Raw genomic sequence first — 22,297 nt, 5'->3', positions numbered from 1 at the left:
TTCCCTTTAATTATTGGTATGTCTGGCCTTCAAAAGTGAAGAAGTTGTGGGTCAGGATGAAGCTGGCTAAGGTGACGAGGATAGAGGTTTTAGGTAGGGTGGCAGGTGATCGGCGTGAAAGCAAGTGCTCAATTGCAGCGAGGCCCTGGACGTGCGGAATATTTGTGTATAGGGAAGTGGCATCAATGGCTACAAGGATGGTTTCTGGGGGTAACAGACTGGGTAAGGATTCCAGGCGTTTGAGAAAGTGGTTGGTGTCCTTGATGAAGGATGGGAGACAGCATGTAATGGGTTGAAGGTGTTGATCTACGTAGGCAGAGATACGTTCTGTGGGGGCTTGGTAACCAGCTACAATGGGGCCTTTCGTCTGATTTCGTGTAAGCATGACGCGCAATTTGTAGTACCAGCACTGCAAAGCCGTGCCTTGCCCCCCCCCCCCCCCCCCAAACTGCTTCTCTCTCTTTGCCAGCCTATGCTGGCTTCCTCCTCTCCCCACACTCCCCTCACAACTCTGCCGTCTTACAGTTAACACACTGTACACACAATGAAGGCAACAAAAGAACACACATTTCGCACACACCACAAGCCAGAAACTACTGGATTCTTTTGCGCAAGATGTGATTTGACTTCACATATCGAGTTACCATCATCACAGAGATCAGCTAACAGTAGGTAAATTTCATATGACGTGATGTGAAACCGAACTTTTTGAAGGCAGCAGAAGGGGTGGTGTTTTTACAAATGAAGTTTTGTGAAGCATGGATGGTGAAGTGATTTCTCAGGTGTATTCCATCTGTCCATGATGATGTGTAGATTATGAGTTATAATACGCACATCCGAGGAAATTCTATTATATTGCAAATGAGTGTTGCAACTTGTTCTAGAGATAAATAAATATAATAGTTTGGTTTAAAGGCTTTCTGTAGCAGTAGCAAAGTTTCATCTTGAGATACAGAAGTTCGTGGATTTGAATCCCGTCGAATGATAATATTTACGTATTTTTAAATCTTAATCAAAATGATTGTTATTATTTTTAGTTAATTAGTTTCAGCATGTATTTTTTATTTTTAATCTTTGTCATATCGTTTTCATCATTATGTGACTTTATTATTCACTCTTACTTTTCTTTGTGCCATACTTTTTTGATTTGGAATCTGTCTGTGTCACATATAACCTGTAAATGAGTTCCAGCCAGGACTGTCATCAGTCAGTATTGCCTCAGCATGCGTAGAAAATGTGACATCTTATAGTTTCCTTTCAGTGCTGGAACTGAATTTTATATGTTTTGAGTTTGCTCGCACAGGTCAGCTTTAATTGCTATCAGCAAAGCGAGCATGATTAACAGCTCTGTTACAGGTCACTGACCGCTCCGCACGTCAACAGGTTGTGATTAGGACAGGACTCGAGTGTAAATTCAGGGCTACAGAATTTGTTGTCTGCAGCAGTTCAGTGATAAGTCATTTAAGCTGACAAAGCATCTCGTGTTCGAATCATACCTAATGGTAGCAGCTTACAACATTGCTCCATATTACATGAACAGCATTTTAGCACTCGTCAAGTGATCCACTGTGTTTGTGTCGCCTTCAACCAAGCAGTAACCAACATGGCAATACTGCAGTGCCAAGTGATAGACTTCAGCTATCAAGCAATTTTAAATGGAACATGGGTTTGCACTATATTTTTATTGTTGCTTTAGTCTGTTAATATTACACATTTTGTGTCTTTCATTGTAGATGTTGCAGAAAATCTTCCTAAGGAGCCTGCTTCAGCCCTTTTATGGGCATACTATTACTTAGCCCAGCATTATGACTTTTTAGGGGACACAGAAAGGGCACTTTATTACATTGATGCTGCCATTGACCATACGCCTACTCTTATAGAACTTTTTGTAACAAAAGGTCGGATTTACAAGGTAAGTCTTTGTATATGTATTTGACCGTTTTATGAATAGATGAATGGTTTAGAAACCATGTGACACACTACTTGAAAATCAGCATGAAAAATGGGTCTATTAAAAACAAGTAATAGAAATAAAATTTCTGACGGATTAGATTAGATTAATACTTGTTCCATGGATCATGAATACGACACTTCGTAATGATGTGGAACGTGTCAGGTTAATGAAAGATGTCTGTACAAGATATTACATTACACAAAATATTGCATGACATTAATGTTTAAGTTAGTTTTTTTTTCCCCTCCCTTAATTCATGTCTAAAAATCAAGCCAATGAGTAGAATGAGTTGTCATCTAGAAATTCTTTTAATTTATTTTTTAAATGTTGGTTGACTATCTGTCAGGCTTTTGATGCTGTTTGGTAGGTGACCAAAGACTTTTATGGCAGCATAATTTACCCTTTTCTGTACCAAAGTCAGATTTAACCCTGCATAGTGAAGATCATCTTTTCTCCTGGTGTTATAGCTATGCACACTTTTGAACTGGGTTGGATTATTAACAACAAATTTCAGAAGTGAATATATATACTGTGAGGATCCCTAGATCCGTAAATAGATGTCTGCAGGATGACCGTGGGTGGGCTCCAGCAATTATTCTGATTACACGTTTTTGAGCAATGAATACTTTTCTACTCAACGATGAATTACCCCAGAATATGATACCATACGAAAGCAGTGAATGAAAGTAGGCACAGTAAGCTAATTTACTGAGATTCTTATCACCAGAATTTGCAATAACCCTAATAGCATACGTAGCTGAACTCGGGACGTTTCAGCAGACCATCAATGTGTTGCTTCCAGTTTAACCTCTCATCAGTGGACACACCTAAAAATTTTGAAAATTCTACCTTAGCTACAGACTTCCGTTAAAAGTCTATATTTATTACTGGAGTTGTGCCATTTACTGTACGGGACTGTATATACTGTGTTTTATCAAAATTTAAAGAAAGTCCGATTGCTGAGAACCACTTAATAATTTAGTAAAAAACATCATTTACAATTACATCACTTAGTTCTTGGTTTTTGGATGTTATAATTATACTTGTATCATCAGCAAAAAGAACTAACTTTGCATCTTCCTCAATATGGAATGGTAAGTCATTAATGTATATCAAGAACAGTAAAGGACCTAAGACCGAACCCTGTGGGACCCCGTACTTGATAGCCCCCCAGTTTGAGGAATCAGCTGTTGTTTTAACATTACATCAACCACTTATTTCAACTTTCTGCATTCTTCCAGTTAAGTATGAATTAAACCATTTGTGCACTGCCCCCCTCAAACCATAATGATTTAGCTTATCTAAAAGAATTCCATGATTCACACAGTCAAAGGCCTTTGAGAGATCACAAAAAATACCAATGGGTGATGTCTGGTTATTCAGAGCATTTAATATTTGATCAGTGAAAGCGTATATAGCATTTTCTGTTGAAAAGCCTTTCTAAAAACCAAACTGACATTCTGTTAGTACTTTATTTTTACAAATATGGGAGGCTACTTTCTCAAAAATTTCTGACAGAGCTGTCAGAAGAGAGATTGGGCGATAGTTGTTGACATCCGACATATCGCCCTTCTTATGCAATGGTTTTACAATGGCATATTTCAGTCTGTCGGAGAAAACACCCTGCTCCGAAGAGCTATTACATACAAAATGTAAGATGTGTTCTGTTACTATTGATCATTAGAGATTTGCATAGCTTGTGGAAGTTTCATTCCGGAAACATAATTCTAATTTCACTCGAGCAGAAGTAAAATAATTTGTTGGTTTTGTGACACCCTTATTATTATATTTCATTTTTCAGTGTTCTACTGGTTTCAGTGTTAATCACGTAACATAATAACAGTAGTGTATGTTCTTTTATATGTATATTGCCCAACTGCTTATTGTGTCTGATTCAGTCAGTTTTCCTCTTGATGTTACAGTAAAAATATATTAGTTCTCTGAACAGAGTAAGCATCTTTATTTTGACATTAGATTTGAAATAAATAAAAAGACAGGTAGTGACAGCTTCTATGCCTTGGATTCTCCAATAAAGTTCTTGACTCTATTCTTATGTGTAAATGTCATCAGAATAAGAGCAAAACTGTTGATCATTGTTTGATCGTTTCTCGCATTAGTTTCTTGAGCAGTATATCTTTACAACCCTCCCAATCTCTTTATGTGATTTTTTTCACACACACAAATACTTGAGTACAGCTTATTAATTGAACTGCTATTATAGTCGAATAAAGAAATGACATTAAATTAGCAGTTATTTTTATTCTTATGCTACCAGCCACATTCATTTATGTTATATTTAACAAATCGTAGTGCATTTCGAGCATGTTTACTCAGCATGTGGTATCAGTCACAACAATGGAGCATAGCTTCATGATAGCAGAAGACAACTATAGATTTTTGGCCACATACTACCTGCTGCCTCCCCCCCCCAAATACCCACATAGCCACTCCAGCACAAGGACAGTGAACAAAACAGTCCTAGGCTAGTTTCAACTAAGTTTATCTTTAAGTAACATCTTTATACATAAACACAACTGTGACCGCATTTAAGTTGCATTTGAGGAGTGTTCTCCACACCTGCAGTGATATACCTGTTCCACGCCAATGGTTCCTATGGTAATAAAGGCATGTAAGATCTGAAGATGATCTCTTATAAGATGAAAATCAATCATCTAAAAATAAAAACAAACAACTGAAATGTGATGACAACTGTGTGTATTGAAATAAGTTATAATAGTGTAAAATCACAGTTTTTCCTGGAACAATGTTCCAAAAAGTTATAAACACTTGATGATGCGAGGAACATGCTTGAAATCTATTGCAGTGTGTCAAATTAAGCAAATAATAAATAAATGTGACTGGTGGCAGAAAAATACAAGTAATTATTCCACACACAGTCACAGTTCCTAAACAATGACCAGCATGGCCACAGTTAACACATTCACTAAAAGCTGATGCTTATATGCATCCACATGAACAACACATCCAGTTCTGTTAGTGCTAGCCTGCAGCAAATGTATTAAATAAATTAGTTATTGCTGGCTCTGATTATAAGAAAACATTGTGTGTGCTTGTTTCGTTACGATATTGAAATCTAGGAGCGCTACTGATGCTTTATGGCTTGAAATGTGTATCTAAAGTACTAGGAATGTATTTAGTTTATGTTTGTCTTGTTAACATTTCACAACATGGCTCATTTAGTAACATACTTCATAAAACATGTTTCTCATATAATGTTTTGTAAAAGAAACTTAATTTGTAATTTTTTTGTAATGTGTAATTTCTTATCTTAAATGTTACTTTCAATAGCATGGTGGAGATGTAATAGAGGCATACAAGTGGCTGGATGAAGCACAAGGGTTGGATACAGCAGATCGATACATAAACTCCAAATGCGCCAAGTACATGTTGAGAGCGAACCTAATCAAAGAAGCAGAGGAAACATGCTCAAAATTCACAAGGGTTTGTAGCAGTTATGTACTAATTTGTGTTGATTACAAATTTGTAATGATGTTTCTCATGTAGAGCTTATATTGCTTAAAGAAGTATACAAATCAAAAGTAGGCAATATTTTGTTGTTTTTTGTGTGTTTTTGATTGTTATGTTGATATTCTGATTCCTCGCTTTATCCAAGTTCTCTTAGACCTTGAAAAGTTGATCTTTCAAATGTTTCTCCTGGTAACTTGTGCAGTTTTGCTTGCAAATGGGTGTTACCACTGTTCTTAGGATGAGTGATTTGTGTCTTAAACACATTTTTTGCAGTTTACACTTCCCTTATCAGCAATTTCCAGTGTTAACCCCCCCCCCCTTCCTTCACCACTCAAGTCCATGTTATATTACTTTCAGAAATTAGTCTATAGTGTAGAAGGAATGGTCAGTTAGATATTATTTCAATTATTTGAGATTCATGTTATTTTATTACCTATTACATTATTTAACTAATTAATGGAAAATCTCATATAAAGATGTGAAACAATTACCAACAAAGAGATAGAGGGGCTGGCCAGTACTTACCTCAGCTCAGTACAGGCGATAGAAACACAAAAAACAAACGAAAATTTAAGTTCCTAGCTTTCGGAATAAATGTTCCTTCATCAGAGAGGAGAGAGGGGAAAGAAAGGGAAGAAGGGAAAGTGGATTTAGTTACTCACAACCCAGGTTATGAAGCAACAGGGAAAGGAGAACAGGGAGGGTAGCAAGGATGGAGGCATGGTTGTCAGAGGGAAGCCAAAGATATTCTACTGTAGGTACTGTGCCAGCTTCAAACCAAAGAGGATGCATACAGAAGTAAAGAGGTATATAGTATAAAGATGTAGGATGAAAAGATGCATGAATTGCTGAAGAGGAAAGAGAAAGAGGAGAAGACTGAAGAGTAAATGGGAGTGAGGTTGTTTAACGTAGGTTCAGTCCAGGGGGATGGCGGGATGAAAGGATGTGTTGGAGTGCAAGTTCCCATCTCCGCAGTTCAGAGGGACTGGTGTTGGGTGGGAGAAGCCGAATGGCACAATGGTGTAGCAGGTTCCTAGGTCCCTAGAATTATGCTGGAGGGCATGCTCCGCTATTGGGTATTGGACATCTCCTAGGTGGACAGTTCGTCTGTGTCCGTTCATGCGCTCAGCCAGTTTAGTTGTTGTCATACCAATGTAAAAGGCTGTGCAGTGCAGGCATGTCAGCTGATAAATGACATGTGTAGTTTCACACGTGGCCCTGCCTTGAATTGTGTATGTTTTACCAGTATCGGGGCTGGAGTAGGTGGTTGTGGGGGAATGCATGGGGCAGGTTTTGCAGCGGGATCGGTTACAGGGGTAGGAACCACTGGGTAGAGAAGGTAGTCTGGGAATATTGTAGGGTTTAACAAGGATGTTACGGAGGTTAGGGGGACGACGAAAGGCAACTCTGGGTATTGGGAGAATTTTGTCAAGGGATGATCTCATTTCAGGGGTTGACTTGAGAAAGTCATATCCCTGGCGGACTAATTTATTGATGTATTCGAGGTCTGTCACCCAATATTATCCTGGCCTCGAATACATCAATAAATTACTCCGCCAGGGATATGACTTTCTCAAGTGAACGCCCGGTTTCTCCCACCCAACACCAGTCCCTCTGAACTGTAGAGATGGGAACTTGCACTCCAGCACATCCTTTCATCCCGCCATCCCCCTTTACTGAACCTACGTTAAACAACATCACTCCCATTTACTTTTCAGTCTTCTCCTCTTTCCCTTTCCTCTTTAGCCATTCGTGCATCTTTTCATCCTACATATTTATACTATATACCTCTTTACTTCTGTATGCATCCTCTTTGGTTTGAAGCTGGCACAGCACCTACAGTAGAATATCTCTGGCTTCCCTCTGACAACCATGCCTCCATCCTTGCTACCCTCCCTGTTCTCCTTTCCCTGTTGCTTCATAACCTGGGTTGTGAGTAACTAAATCCACTTTCCCTTCTTCCCTTTCTTTCCCCTCTCTCCTCCCTGATGAAGGAACATTTATTCCGTAAGCTAGGAACTTAAATTTTCGTTTGTTTTTTGTGTTTCTATCGGCTGTACTGAGCTGAGGTAAGTACTGGCCAGCCCCTCTCTCTCTTTTGTTAGTAATTGTTTCACAGTATTACATTATTTATCACTGGATAAGTGGTCAAAGATTTTTATACTGGAATCACTCACTACTCTCTATGCTACCGTAAGGTTGAATGAAGAATATTGTAAGTCATTTCTCCTTCCAGTATTATATTCAGGATTGTTATTGTTGTTTTAAAATTGTGATTCTTCATTGGCAACAAATTATCCTTATTACACACTTTTGTGCAACAAACACCCTGTTCCTCAGTGATGAGTCACCCCAAAATATGTCTTCGTGAGTGTTTCCTCGAAATAAGTTTGTTAGATCTCTGGATAATACAGTAAATGAATGCTTGGAATGTCTTATATCCACATGCAAGAAAAGATTACTTCTCACTAGGTGGTACTTGCAGTTCATTTTCTTCCGTAATGCAGTTGCTGTCACCCCATATGGTTTCCAGCAGTGCATTGAAGTATTTCTTCCTACTTTTTCTATTTTGGTGACAGGTGTTGACGGGCAAAACAATTCATTAATAGACCTGTGGAATTTTTTAGGTTAATTTTTCAAAGTACTTGGACTTTATTTATTTGTCACCATATTTCTAGTATTGAAAGGGTCCTGTTAATCAGTGCCCCTTTAACCATAGATTAACTCTTTCAGTTGTCTCCTTCTCCTTAGCATCAAAAGGTGCTGAAAGAGATTTCTATTGTTCAGTGTATCCTCTGGAATAATACACCAGGTTAGTTTGAACTCGTTGTATTGATTGTAGGATATAATTAAAGATAATGACAGATAGAGTGCATCTGCATATATTCCAAGCAGACAAGAGAATGTACATTTATCAGAGTCCATCATGACAATAACAACTGGTACAAATATATTTTAGCGTCATTTGTCTCTGGCGAGCATTTCTTTGATTCTATGGAGATCACACTCCCTCCATGCCCTTTACCACAGCACCACAGGGTAGACTATGCCACACAGCAGATAGAAGAGTACATTTGTGGCCTGCCTCACTGAAGCACATGATCGGTACAACTCCAGTCTGCATAAATCATAAAACACCTCCTGAAAGTGAGATTATTACTGACTTACTAACTCCCTCAACGTGCAAACATCTTTTGACAGCCAAAGGAGAGCTTGGAAAAGTGAGATATCTCTTTGTCAGAACAACATGTCACACTCACAGTCCCTAACAAAAATTCTTCATGCCACTGGTAAATTTTAGTGCACAATGAAGTATAGTTCTAAAACACTCTTAATTTTTTTGTAAATTATACCACTCAACTATGTACACACAGGGAGGCACTTTTTTAAATGTGTCCTTGTTTGCTTTTGGTTTGCTATTTAGAAAAGATTGCTGTATGGTGTGTCAGGTGGCAGTTGACGCTAAATAACGAAAAGTGTGAGATGATCCACATGAGTTCCAAAAGAAATCTGGTGGAATTCTATTACTAGATAAATAGTACAATTCTCAAGGCTGTCAGTTCAACTAAGTGCCTGGGTGTTAAAGTTACGAACAACTTCAGTTGGAAGGACCACATAGATAATATTGTCGGGAAGGCGAGCCAAAGGTTGCGTTTCATTGGCAGGACACTTAGAAGATGCAACAAGTCCACTAAAGAGACAGCTTACACTACACTCGTTCGTCCTCTGTTAGAATATTGCTGCGCGGTGTGGGATCCTTACCAGGTGGGATTGACGGAGGACATCGAAAGGGTGCAAAAAAGGGCAGCTCGTTTTGTATTATCACGTTATAGGGGAGAGAGTGTGGCAGATATGATACACGAGTTGGGATGGAAGTCATTACAGCATAGACGTTTTTCGTCGCGGCGAGACCTTTTTACGAAATTTCAGTCACCAACTATCTCTTCCGAATGCGAAAATATTTTGTTGAGCCCAACCTACATAGGTAGGAATGATCTTCAAAATAAAATAAGAGAAATCAGAGCTCGAACAGAAAGGTTTAGGTGTTCGTTTTTCCCGCTCGCTGTTCGGGAGTGGAATAGTAGAGAGCTAGTATGTCTGTGGTTCGATGAACCCTCTGCCAAGCACTTAAATGTGAATTGCAGAGTAGTCGTGTAGATGTAGATGGTCGCATAATTTCTCTAGTGGTTGAGATGCAGCTGAGCAATTGGACGTTATTAGAAGATGCTAGGACATATAGCCCATGCCATACTTTGGCTGTTTGATGAGTGTGTGTTCCATAAAGAAACAAAAAATGAAATGATCATATGGCATTGTTGACCGGGAGGCCCTGTCTGGGGAAGTTCGGCCGCCAGGTGCAAGTCCTATTGCAGGTGACTCCACATTGGGCAACTTTTGCATCGGTGGTGATGAGGACAACATAACACCCAGTCCATGGGCGGAGAAAATCTCCAACCTGGCTGGGAATCGAACCCGGGCCCACTGCATGGGAGGCAAGCACGTTACCACTCAGCTAAGCAGGCAGACCATAAAGAAATAATTTGTAGTGATCTAAGCATTGTAAACAGAGGGATATCCAAAAGAAGTTATGGACACACGTAGTTGTGCATTTTTCAGAGTTCAAGATTGACACAGATGGTATCATATGATTCCATCCAGAGAGTTATGTATGTCCAAAAGGCTGGTGGTTGTAATAAGTAGAGTAGTCATGTTTTAAAATCCCATTGGTTTGAGTATGGATGGAATGGACTTTTAGTTCAGATTTTGTCTTGTCAGCGGAATCTCACTTTTATGCTCTTCAAGGACCTCAAAGGTGTAAAACGTGGAAAATTAAGCTATAAAAGTTGTGTATAGGATCCCCCTCTTAAATTTCATAGTTTATGTGTGATATATGTACATATCAGGTATCAAAATATTCACCAGGAACTTGTTTATTATCTAATAAAAGTTATCTGAATTTTGTACTATGTTTAACTGCTGATGTAACTGGAACTGGTAACTGTCTGTGACTGAGCAAGGTGGCACAGTGGTTAGCACACTGGACTCCCATTCAGGAGGATGTCAGTTCAAGCCCACATCCCGCATCAGGCAAATGCCGGGATGGTTCCTTTGAAAGGGCATGCCTGACTTCCTTACCCATTCCTCCCTAATCCAATGGGACCGATGACCTTGCTGTTTGGTCCCTACCCAGAAACCAAACAAGCAACCAACTAACTGTCTGCCTGTCTATGAAATAGAAACATATGACTTAATTTCATGAAACACTGCACCTGTTACATATTTTGACACATTTTACGAATTTAATGTCACTGTCAAGTGTAGATATTTGCATTTATATGATGTTTGCATGTGTGTTATTCGGCCTCTCTTGTAATGTAATCATCTTTCGAAATTTGGCATGTGTAATAAAGTTAGGTAAACAGCGGGAAAATGTTAATTCCAGGAACATAAAAGCAGGGTTATGCTGTAATTCATACATTTTAATCACATTAGGCCACCCATCCAGCCAGCCATGCATGTTCCAGCACCACTTCCAGATGGGGAGCTGTGCGTGTGCCAGGTTGAATCCGTCCAGTGGATTAACAATGAGGTTCAGCTTGGATGTGATTTTTAGGTCGTTTCCTATATCCCATTATGTGAATACTGGGCTGGTACCCAACCCCTGCCTCAGTTACACGATTCACCAAAATTTTAGAAAAAACTTTCATTCACTTTCCTATTAACACACAATCAGCTGGGATAAACACATTTCATTCTGAAGGGTAATGTCATGGTCACTAGGAGGACATGTGGCCACCCATAAAAATAAACATGCTGAATTCATAAATAACCATGCCCACCCTGCGTTGATGTGCGACAAAGGCACAAGGAAGAAAGGAGAATCACACTACCCTGACTGATAACCATGCACAGTAAAGCATGCACTTGTGGGATACATGGAGGTGCATTGGCTCCGGATATAATCTACCTTCTGAATTAATGACGGGGCTCTTAACACCATCCAACCTGGACGTGGTTCTTCGACAGTTTTCCACATCCACATAGGTAAATACTGGGTTGGTTTCGCCTTAGTTACATGTGTGCAAACACTTTAAAAAACAATATTACATTTACTTGTATGATACACAATAGACATAGACAAAAAGGGATATGTGGATTGCTGTTCTCCAGAATGAAGTTCATTAGTTACATTTCGCTCAAAAAATATATACAAAAAAGACCAAACTAATGGTTATTTATCACCAAGATTTAGATCAGATCTGACTTGTAGGTTGCTTAAAGCATCTGGATGTAGTGAATTGTGAATATCTACCATTTCTAATCACAGACCCAGGGAAGTATGATAATGGAAATGAAATGATGAATCATTGTAGGCAGTGTACATGGTTAAATTCATTAAGATCTGGCAGAACAGAGCAATACGGAAAACACCAAAGATACACTTGATAGTCATTTGTGTTCACTGTGTTTTTGTATAGCTGAGAGACCTGTACAGTAAAAGCAAGTAACAAGAACCAAATTAATGCCTACGAGAAGTTGTGTTGGCAGAAGAAGGTAACATATATGATTAACAGAAAGGAGAAGCAAATCTTCTACAACAGAAAAGCTTAACATAACAAGAAGTTTTACCTTTCCATATCAATTAAAGACACTTCCAGTTCTTTGGACACGTTTCGAGAAGATAATGGGATAATTCAGAATATATCTTCTTGCAGGGCAGAATCAAAGGCAGAAGACCACAAAGAGGAGCAGCAAGAAGATGCTCGATACAAGCAAAGAAGATTACCAGACTTCCTCTTCACATTGTATTAAGATGATCTGAAGATCATTGTGGATTAAGACACATACTCAAAGATTCAGTTACTTAAGAAATGAATGAGAAATCATGTCATGATACTCATTGATGAGTAAACTGATTACATGATTATGATGGTGGTGGTGGTGGTGATAGGTTCTGTGCGAAATTGGACAACTACCGTACTTGGCCCCGTGTTGGCTGAATGTAGGGCACTGGAGTGTATGAATGAATTTTAATCACATCGATTGCAAAATATTTTAGCACATACAGTGATAATCTTGTTGTTGAACGTCACCTCCTCCCTCCCCCTCCACCACAACAACAATATAATATTTTCATAAACTTTGACAGGTGAATTAGGTTTTGTACTGTTATGTGATACTGGAAACTTCTGGGAGAAATAAAATTATAGAAGTAAAGGTTGCTGCTAATCAATCATATAACGGATATGATATGTTGAGCAGTTGACATGCTTATAAGCTAGATTGAAAATGGTGATGAGCTTTTAGACAATGTCCACCTCCAAAGCTAACTAAATAACTATCGTGTGCTGTTGCCCATTGGTGTGGCGGTCATGACAGCTAGGGTGATGAGAGGAACAGAGAGGCAGGTAAGAGGAAGAAGGGGTGGTTGATTGTTGTGAGGGAGATAGCAAGGGAATGGGATAGGAATATGGCACTGGTCAGTTTGCCCAAGTGCGGACAGGAGAAGGTGCATGTAGTGCATGGATAAGTGAGTTGTGAAGTTACCAAAGGTAGAAGTAGACCATGAAATGGAGTGAAGTGGGATGCATGGGGGCAGTATGAGTGTGAAATGGGGATAGTGGAGTTCAAGACCAGCAAAATTGTGGGATCACAGGATGTATTTTAAGGACAGTTCTCTTCTATGTAATTCAGAGAAGCATGAATGGAGGAAGGGAGATCAGATGGCGTAGGCTGTGAAACAGCCATTGAAGACAAGCATGTTATGGTCAGCAGTATGTTGTGCCACCAAATGTTTAACCTTGGTATGAGCCACAGTTTTGCAGTGGCCATTCATTCAAGTGGACACAATTACCTCAAAAGTTGGCTGATTCATTTTTCAGTTGGTGCTTTCTTTGTTCAGCAATTCATATTTTCTTATCTGTTGTTTCTAATTTTCCTACAGGCATAATCCTATATTATCATCCTGATTATTTTTGTGTTATCTTTATCCTTATGATAAATTGTTTGTAATGTATTGTGTATGCAGTTCACATTGTTCCACAACCAAGAGTCCCAATGTTAATGAATTATTGACATCTCTGAATAAAATTTTTAACATCAACATTTGTTATAATTCGTGTAATGTATTTGCTATCTTTACTCAGTCAGTTCCATTATCTTGTTTCCAGGAAGGTGTTTCGGCAATGGAAAACTTAAATGAAATGCAGTGTATGTGGTTTCAAACTGAGTGTGCTATGGCATACCAGAGATTAGAGAAATGGGGAGAGTCCCTAAAAAAATGTCACGAGGTTGATAGGGTAAGTAATATTTGTGTTCTCTTTGTGTGCCTACGTAGTATTCTGAGGTGAAGCCCCAAGTGGCAGATACATAAAAAAGAAAAGTTGCAAAAACCAGACTATCCAGTTTTTATCCTTTTCCAGAGAATATTATAAGGCACACATACTCTTGCTCTGATGTATTATATTATTAGTGGAGATAATTCTGGGGATGGAAGAGTGTTTTGAGCAACTAATAAAATGCATACAAATAAGCTCAACATTGAAAGTTAGTGTAATATGTCATTAAAGTGAAACTACACTGCCTGACAAGAGCTGACACACCGAGAAGACATGGTTGGGTCTCAACGTTAACTTCGTATACTCACATACTCGGCAGTTATGTAAGTGATTAGCATTGCAATGCTCTGTGACAGGTAGATGGTCATCAGCGTTTGTTGGTTGTTTGTGTTTAGTGTTGTTACCAGGTCCGATAGATTTAGGGCATGAAGAGCATCAAGTGTTGAACTATCACAATCGAATCTTGCACATAAATGGTAACGATACCCACATAGCACTAGGAACAGAAAGCTGGCTGAAACCAGATGTTAATAGTCATGAAACATAAACTCGGGCTGGGTTGATTGCTATTCACCACATAGTGGAGAGGCTGAGTCGCAGACAGATGCAACAAAAAGACTGCTAAACAAGGAAGCTTTTAGCCAAAAGGCTTTCTTCTGAATTTGACGACATGTATACACACACACACACATTCACGCAAATGCAACTTGCATACACAACAACTGTCTCCAGCTACTGAGGTCAGTCTGGCCTCAACACCTAGAGACAGTTGTTTGTGTGTGTGAAATGTGTTTGCGTGAGTGTGTTTGCGTGAGTGTGTTTGCGTGAGTGTGTTTGCGTGAGTGTGTTTGCGTGAGTGTGTTTGCGTGAGTGTGTTTGCGTGAGTGTGTTTGCGTGAGTGTGTTTGCGTGAGTGTGTTTGCGTGTTGTCTCATTCAGGAGGAAGACTTTTGACAGAAAGCTTACCTGTTTGGCAGTCTTTATTATCTTGCCTGTCTGCGACTCAACATCTCCACTATATGGTTAGTAACGACCTGTCCTTTTCATAATATTTCATTATTCCCTCCTGGATTTTCCATTGTTTAAACTCTGACTGGAATATTCATCTTTTGGATCTGCAACTAGTGTCCTTTCTTTGCAGTTAAAATGAATCACTGATTGCAGAAACAGCATTAGTCCATGCTTGTTGATTTTGAGAAAAACGGAAAAATAAGTTTGTGGGCCTGAGTATTCTATTTTCTTTGACAGCTCTGTTTTACTTTGAACGGCACAGTTTCTGGTGATGTCCAGACAATATTTTCAATGATGTAGTGATTAGATTATATAATGATTTAAATACGCAAAGTTCGTAGGCATGTGCTGTTTCTGAAATCAATTGGTTACCAGAAATGTAAGTCTGTGTTATTCAGCAGTTTATTTGTAAATGTATTAAGTTCAATACAAAAATTATTATTATTAGGCTACATAACAGTTTCTGAAGATCAGCTATATTGTTTCTCATTACCAAAATTCTTATGTGTACATAACAGGTTCTGAACAACTACTTTTAACTACAAATTACAATCAGATAAATAGCAAGCTTATTGAAATATTGCTTGTACCCAAGTCTATTATTCACTGTCAGGCCATCTGCAATCTACTGAAGGCCAGTTGTAGAGAGCTCTGTAGATGGATAGGTGCTCTTCAGGGATATACGGTCCAATTTCTTGTGGCTATTTTCTTCTCACTTAGTGGTACACATTTTTCGTATACTGCAGCCGTCAATAGTGTTACTGTTGTTTTAAATCAAGAAGTAAACGAAAAGTGTACGTCACCAGGCTTCCAATGTATGATTTTGCATTGACGTTCCCACTGCACTCACTGTTGAATTCAAATTCCATGAATTCCGAAATGTTGAAGGGTTGTTTCTCATTTCCCATGAGCACTTCGCTGTTCATTGTTTCCAAAGACAAGGCATTGCATTTGTAATATTTAGGCCACCATTGTTTGAAAGCCAGTACAAACTCTATTGAAACAACTTTAACCTGATATTCGTTAAAGGTACTTGCAGCAACAATTAGTTCTACAAACTGCTATAAAACCTATCAACAGCTCGAATTTTCCTGTTAATCACCGCAAAGTCCCTGTCAGAGGGTAAGAGAGAATGGCCTCTGACTGGGCCATAATGATAAATTCTTAGTAAACACTGAGATGCTGCAACTGCCATGAGGAACCTGACCATAATATTATTCTTATTTTCCCCCTGGCAGCCATCTGAAAATATATGCAGGTATTTTATGTTTGGTGGCAACTCGTTTCATATGTAATCCAGCAGACTTCATTGGGACTCTTCTTTGCTACACCTCCGTGATAAACGTAGAATGTTGCATATCCTGTCTTCAGGTTGTGGATATTGAATATATTAACATTGAGCTGCCGAAGGTAGAAAACTTCCAGAGCTGGAATGGTAGGAAGGGACAGATTTTACATAAAATCAATGGCAATACCTGCAACATCCAAGTCTTTTTGACACAATACTTGTACTTCACGAATATGAGTAGAAAACTTCGCATCCCTGCGTTTATGAACCATCATTTCTGCAGCGGCAACCCTCTTAGCCTTTTCATTCAATGTTTTGTTTTGTAATTTATTTTGAAGTGCTTCACAAGTACCACATGTCAACTTGTGGTCGACCAAATGTAAGTGAAAAACGTTCTTTGAATATTTTAAAATAAAATTCGTACTTATATCAAAAACAAAGATTCCAAGACTTACCAAGCGGGAAAGCGCCGGTAGACAGGCACAATAAATAAAACACACAAACACACACACACAGAATTTCTAGCTTTCGCAACCGACGGTTGCTTCTTCAGGAAAGAGGGAAGGAGAGGGAAAGACGAAAGGATGTGGGTTTTAAGGGAGAGGGTAAGGAGTCATTCCAATCCCGGGAACGGAAAGACTTACCTTGTGGGGAAAAAAGGACAGGTGTACACTCGCGCGCGCGCGCGCACACACACACACACACACACACACACACACACACACACACACACACACACAAGCAGACATTTATTGTGCCTGTCTACCGGCGCTTTCCCGCTTGGTAAGTCTTGGAATCTTTGTTTTTAATAATTTTTTCCCATGTGGAAGTTTCTTTCTATTTTATTTACATAATTCGTACTTAATATTATTTGCATGGGGATGTCGTAATCTGAACTACTCGTGCATGATTTTGACATTAAGTTGGCTATTTAAATAACAATGTTATCTTGTGCCATGATGAGTAATTTTTTGAGGATAGGAATTTATGTGATCAATTATCAAATGTGTTCCTGCACCACCGATTTGATTTCCCAATGCATTTTTACCCCTCTGGTCACTAGGAGACTTTCCACAAGCAAGCAGATCGCTTATCCTCCTTAACCTTTGGTTTGTGGCACAATGGATACTTAAGAAAGCTTTCTTGCATACCTCTGATCGTCCAGTGCTGGAATTAATAAAATACTGAATTGTTGCATCTTGGTTTGCAGTTGCCTCCTTCTGGTACTCTTCTTCGTCTTATGGAAATATTACCTACAGTAATCAGCCCTTGGAGATAAGAATCTTCTGCATCCTTTGATGTCATTTTGTAGAAAAGTGAAAATACTTCATTTCTTTCCTCTTCAGGAAGTCTTCCAAAGCAGTTTCACCGACATCTATAAAATTACACAATTTTTCAGTCACACAATAAATCATTAGTTTACTATTTTACTGACGTATAACCTCCTGTATTAGAACATTACTTACTTGCAGTCCACACCAATGCTTTTCTTTGAAAATAACTTTCCACTGTAGTTTTTATACTCTAAACCTTTAATTCCTGACCTTTTTTATGATTTCAAGCTGATACTCAACATTATTTACACCTTTTTTTCTCTTTCTACTTTCACCACCACCATGTACATCCATATCTTCCCTGTTTTTAACATTGCTGTGTTTCACAAAGAAAAAGCGTGTGAACACAGAGATGATATTACACAACAGACTAGCCAATGTTGGCTGTAGAAATAGCACTAGTTCTGGACAGGTGTTCTTTCTCTTCTCACTCTTAATGTCGAGATCTTGTTTGTCCCATTAAGAATGATTGACAAATGTTGTTTCTGCATTCATTCGATAGAGGGAGCACCATAACATGGAAATCAGCTCTTAACTTAAAAAGTGGACAAGTGTTGTTTCTGCAATCGGCAATTCATTGTAGGCAATAGGTTCCAGCTTTTTGCAAACATACTGTTTTTATTTTGCCCAATCTTGTTTCAGCACCCCTGTGCCATCATCAGTGTGTTTGTGCTTATTGAAAACTGTAAAAAGTGAGTGTAATTTAGGTTATAACTGATCTGACTTGAGGCCTAAAGAAATTTTTTGTTCATTTTGCTTCATATCATGATTTTACATTATATTGTTTTGCAGAATCAACTTTGTGGTGTCCTGCACTGATAGCTAGTCATCTGCAGATCAAAATGGTGTAATGTGAAATTCATTGGCAAATTAGTACATCCCTTGATTTTTTAAAAATGTGATTTTGGCCTGTCAAAATGTTTTGTATATATATTTGTTACACAATTTTTGCATGTCAAAAGTTTTTGGTGTATATTTGTTTCAAAATATATACGCAAGACAGTGTGTTTGCATAAGGTGGAACCTATATTCTATTATCTGACTGGAGTGTTTATCGCAAAGATTGGTTGAGCACTATTTTGCGGGCTTGTTTATAGCAATAAAAAAAATCGATAATATCTGTTGATCAGTTCAGATTCAGAATGTGAAATAATTTGGTTGAAGGCAAGTGTAAAGGTGAATCAAACGTGGTCGTTGGATGCTTTTATTGTCACTCTGCCTCACCAACAGTATGGTGGAAGACACAGTGGAAACACAGGAAATATTTTGCCTAAGTTTCCTGGTACTGTTTTAGTTTCAGTTGGAGATTTTTAACTTACCCCCTGTAGACTGGGAGAATAAAGTGATTAAGATGGATAGTAGGGACAGAGACTCGTGTAAAATTGTTTGAAGTTCCTTCTCTGAAAATTACCTTGAGCAGCTAATTGGAGACCCAATTCATGAAGTTAACGTCTTGGACCTGCTGGTAACAAGCAGACTCTAAAGTTCGACTTAACAGAGAACAGAGAATCAGTGATCATAAAACCATTAAAGCATATTGAATATGGTTGTAAGTATGAATACAAAGAAAGGCAAGATGATGATTCTGTTTTGCAAGAGTGTCAAGTGACATATGCCAAATTACGTGACAACCACCATGAAAATTTCAACTCCAGCATCAGCGGACAGAAATAAAGAGCATCGTACAACATGCTTTAGACAAGTATCTACATCTACTGCTATACTCTGTAAATAGCTGTGAAGTGCACGGCAGAGGGTACATCCCATTGAAACAGTTATTAAGGTTTCTTCTCATTCTATTCACATATGGAGTGCAGAAAGAATGATTGTTTAAAAGTCTATGCGCATGCTGAAGTTAAATCTAAAATAGTATCCACAATCCCTATGTGAGATATATATGAGTGTTGTTGATAGACGTCAAAGTATGTCGTGAGTGAGGGTCATATTTAAAAAAACTTCTGCTCGACCATTTCAAAACTATGTGTACCATTCACAACACTGAGTATGGCTTAATCACTTACCATCTTAGGCTTCCTGCATCAATGCAGATGCATTGCTCCCTTAACTCTGCCATCTCGAAATTCGGAAACTGTGCGATCCAACATTCTACAGTGCTGAACAATAACTAACAGACATTCAACAATGAAACTTCCGGCAGTTGCACATTAAACCAGGCATGTCCAAGGATGCCAATCGCCTTTCGCTCCAACACACCATTGGCGCAAAATTATGAAACTTTTTAACAGATTTCATAGTTGTAAAGAGTCTGCATCTGAACGAATACACCATCATTCTCACCTCAGCCTTCACTGGGCATAATTACCCCTCTAGCCTAGTTCAAAAGCAGATTTCCTGGGCTATCACATCCAATCCTGGTATTGCTGATACTTTCAAAAAACAACTTATGAGTACTACTCTTGTCACTCAATATTATTCAGGTCTTGAAAATATCAATCAGCTACTTCAATGCGGCAGTGGCTTTTTAAAATCATGTCCTGAAATGACATCCACTCTATCTGAGATTTTGCACACCACAGACAGAATAGCTTCTCGTCATCCCAATCTCCACCCCCCCCGTCCTGCCATCCTGATTTAGGTTTTCCGTGATTTCCCTACATCACTCCAGGGAAATGCTAGGATGGTTCCTTTGAAAAGGGCATGGCCGACTTCCTTCCCTGACCCAACGAGACCAATGACCTCGCTGTCTAGTCTCTTCCACCAAACAACTCAACCCAATCTCCACAATATCTTGTCAGACCTTCGGCTACTTCTGCACTCATTTCCCTAACCTATGGCTCTTACCTTTGTGACCGTCCCTGCTGTAAGACTAGCTTTGTGCTACCATTACCTATAGCAGCCTTGTAATTGGAAAAGTATATACTATCAAAAGGAGATGGACCTGTGACTAAACTTACCGTGTATCAGCTGTTACGTAAACACTGTTTGACTTTTCACATTGGTGTGGCTAACACCAAGTTACCAGTTAGGAAGAATAGACATAAGCAAAGGGTGTACACTGGCAACACACAGTATCTTGTTACAGTATGTTCCGCAACATGACAGTGGTGACCTGGGTCACTGTTTCACCGCAAATGCCATCTAGATTCTTCCCCCAGACTCCAGTTGCTCAGAACTCTGCAGGTGTAAACTGGCGTTACACCATGTCCTTTGTTTTCGCCATCCACTTGGCCTTAACTTACATTAATTATTTTCTTAAGTTTCTTCTGTCTCAGTGTTTCTCCACAGTAACCATTCCTTCCTCTCCTCTTCCTTCTGCTTCAACTCTATTTCAGAAGAAGGAATCACTGAATCCAAAAGCTTGCAAATTTCAGTAGCTCTGCTTAGTGAGTTGATTTCTTTATCTGTCCTAGTACTTTCTGCTTGAATGAGATTTTCACTCTGCAGTGGAGTGTGCGCTGATATGAAACATCCTGGCAGATTAAAATTGTGTGCAGGACCGAGACTCGAACTGGGGACCTTTGCCTTTCACGGGCAAGTGCTGTACCAACTGAGCTACCCGAGCACGACTCACCTTAATTTGGTATTTCTTAGAAGAATCCTTTAGTCAGTGTAGCGAAAGGGCATTGTCAAATATATCATGCCAACACCGCCTTCGTTAAACTCAGTAAAAACTAGAAATATAAAATAGTAAAACCATTACCTTTTGTAGATGGACGCAAGACCCACCAAGATCTGCATAACGCATTCCCGTTCACAGGAAGGAGTAACAGAGTGAGATGGGGGTTAGGTAGTAAGCATAATGCGCCACAGCATCGTGTGCCAGTACTGAAGCCTAATACAGAATGACCTCAAGAGGTGGCGCTGCGATTCAGCAGTGATAAAAATGATTGTAAACTGGATGTACATACCCACTAAAACTTCATAAATGTAATGCACATAAGACATTGGTAAGATGGAATTACTAGGGGGCAACATCTGTGCATAACTTACCCTAAAAATTTTGCCGAAGTAAAATATAAATGAAGGCGGTAAATTTAAAATGAGAAAACAAGGTGTATAATACAACACACAGATGCAGTACGTAAACAGAATTGTTGTATCATATACCACTAGAACGAGAACATTAAAAACACAGGACTGTAATTTCAGATAAAGAGGCCGCCCATATAACACTCAGTACTGCATCATTCGGAGCTAGAAGTTCTAGCAAGAAAACTTTTTTTATAAAATACAAGTAAAATTATTAGGCTTAAAAAATACACACCAGCGTGGAAGACGGACGTTATGCTGGTAAACTACTCCCCCTCCCCCCCCCCCCCCCCCGCCCCCCCCCTCTTTTACTCGCGCAGATAAAGGGAACTGGGCCGTTTTTATATATCGACAAGTATGTGTGGGTAAGTTTCTTTCATTCTTTGAAGAGAATAACGTCCACCGGTTAGACCAAGATCCATCAGAGACTTATGCGAGGGAAATTAAAGATTGTCTTGAAGGATGTTTATTTATCGTTCCCCCTAAAAGTTTGTCAAGATTGCATGTTATGAATCCTACAATTCCTACATTGAAGGCCCAAATTAAGACTCATAAGGAAGGTTTCCGTATCTACCCATTAGTTAATGCAAGACGGAATATAGGTGAACCTGCACAAAGATTTCTGTTGCAGATTTTGAAAAAAGAATTTGTTTTTGAGCAGGCTTTGACATTAACGAGTCGGAAAGAACAGGTTACGTTGTTACAGGACTAGGTCCTCCCGACTGGCTGTCATCTGTTATCCCTCGACGTAAAGAATTTGTACGCAAATGTGCCGATAGAAGAAACCATTATGATTATACAGGAGAATCTCTTTCATAATAAGCGATTGATAACGCATGAAATTATTGAGGTTATCTCTCTTCTTCGAATTCTTACGGCATATAATTATTTCA

At 39.0% G+C, this 22,297-nt stretch overlaps 1 protein-coding gene across 1 annotated transcript in view; it reads left to right on the top strand.

Moving 5' to 3' along the window:
* Nucleotides 1-22,297, top strand: part of LOC126282172 (N-alpha-acetyltransferase 15, NatA auxiliary subunit) — a 282,396-nt gene that overhangs the window by 49,104 nt on the left and 210,995 nt on the right. The window contains exons 8-10 of the mRNA XM_049981696.1: nt 1,734-1,912; nt 5,264-5,416; nt 13,615-13,743. Of these exons, the coding sequence (XP_049837653.1) occupies nt 1,734-1,912; nt 5,264-5,416; nt 13,615-13,743 (461 nt within the window). The remainder of the gene's footprint in view (nt 1-1,733; nt 1,913-5,263; nt 5,417-13,614; nt 13,744-22,297) is intronic.

This window comes from Schistocerca gregaria, chromosome 7 (assembly GCF_023897955.1).
Source record: "Schistocerca gregaria isolate iqSchGreg1 chromosome 7, iqSchGreg1.2, whole genome shotgun sequence".
In the NCBI taxonomy this organism is placed as follows: domain Eukaryota; kingdom Metazoa; phylum Arthropoda; class Insecta; order Orthoptera; family Acrididae; genus Schistocerca; species Schistocerca gregaria.
Note: the sequence above shows the minus strand (reverse complement) of the source record. Positions and strands in the feature narration are given on the sequence as shown.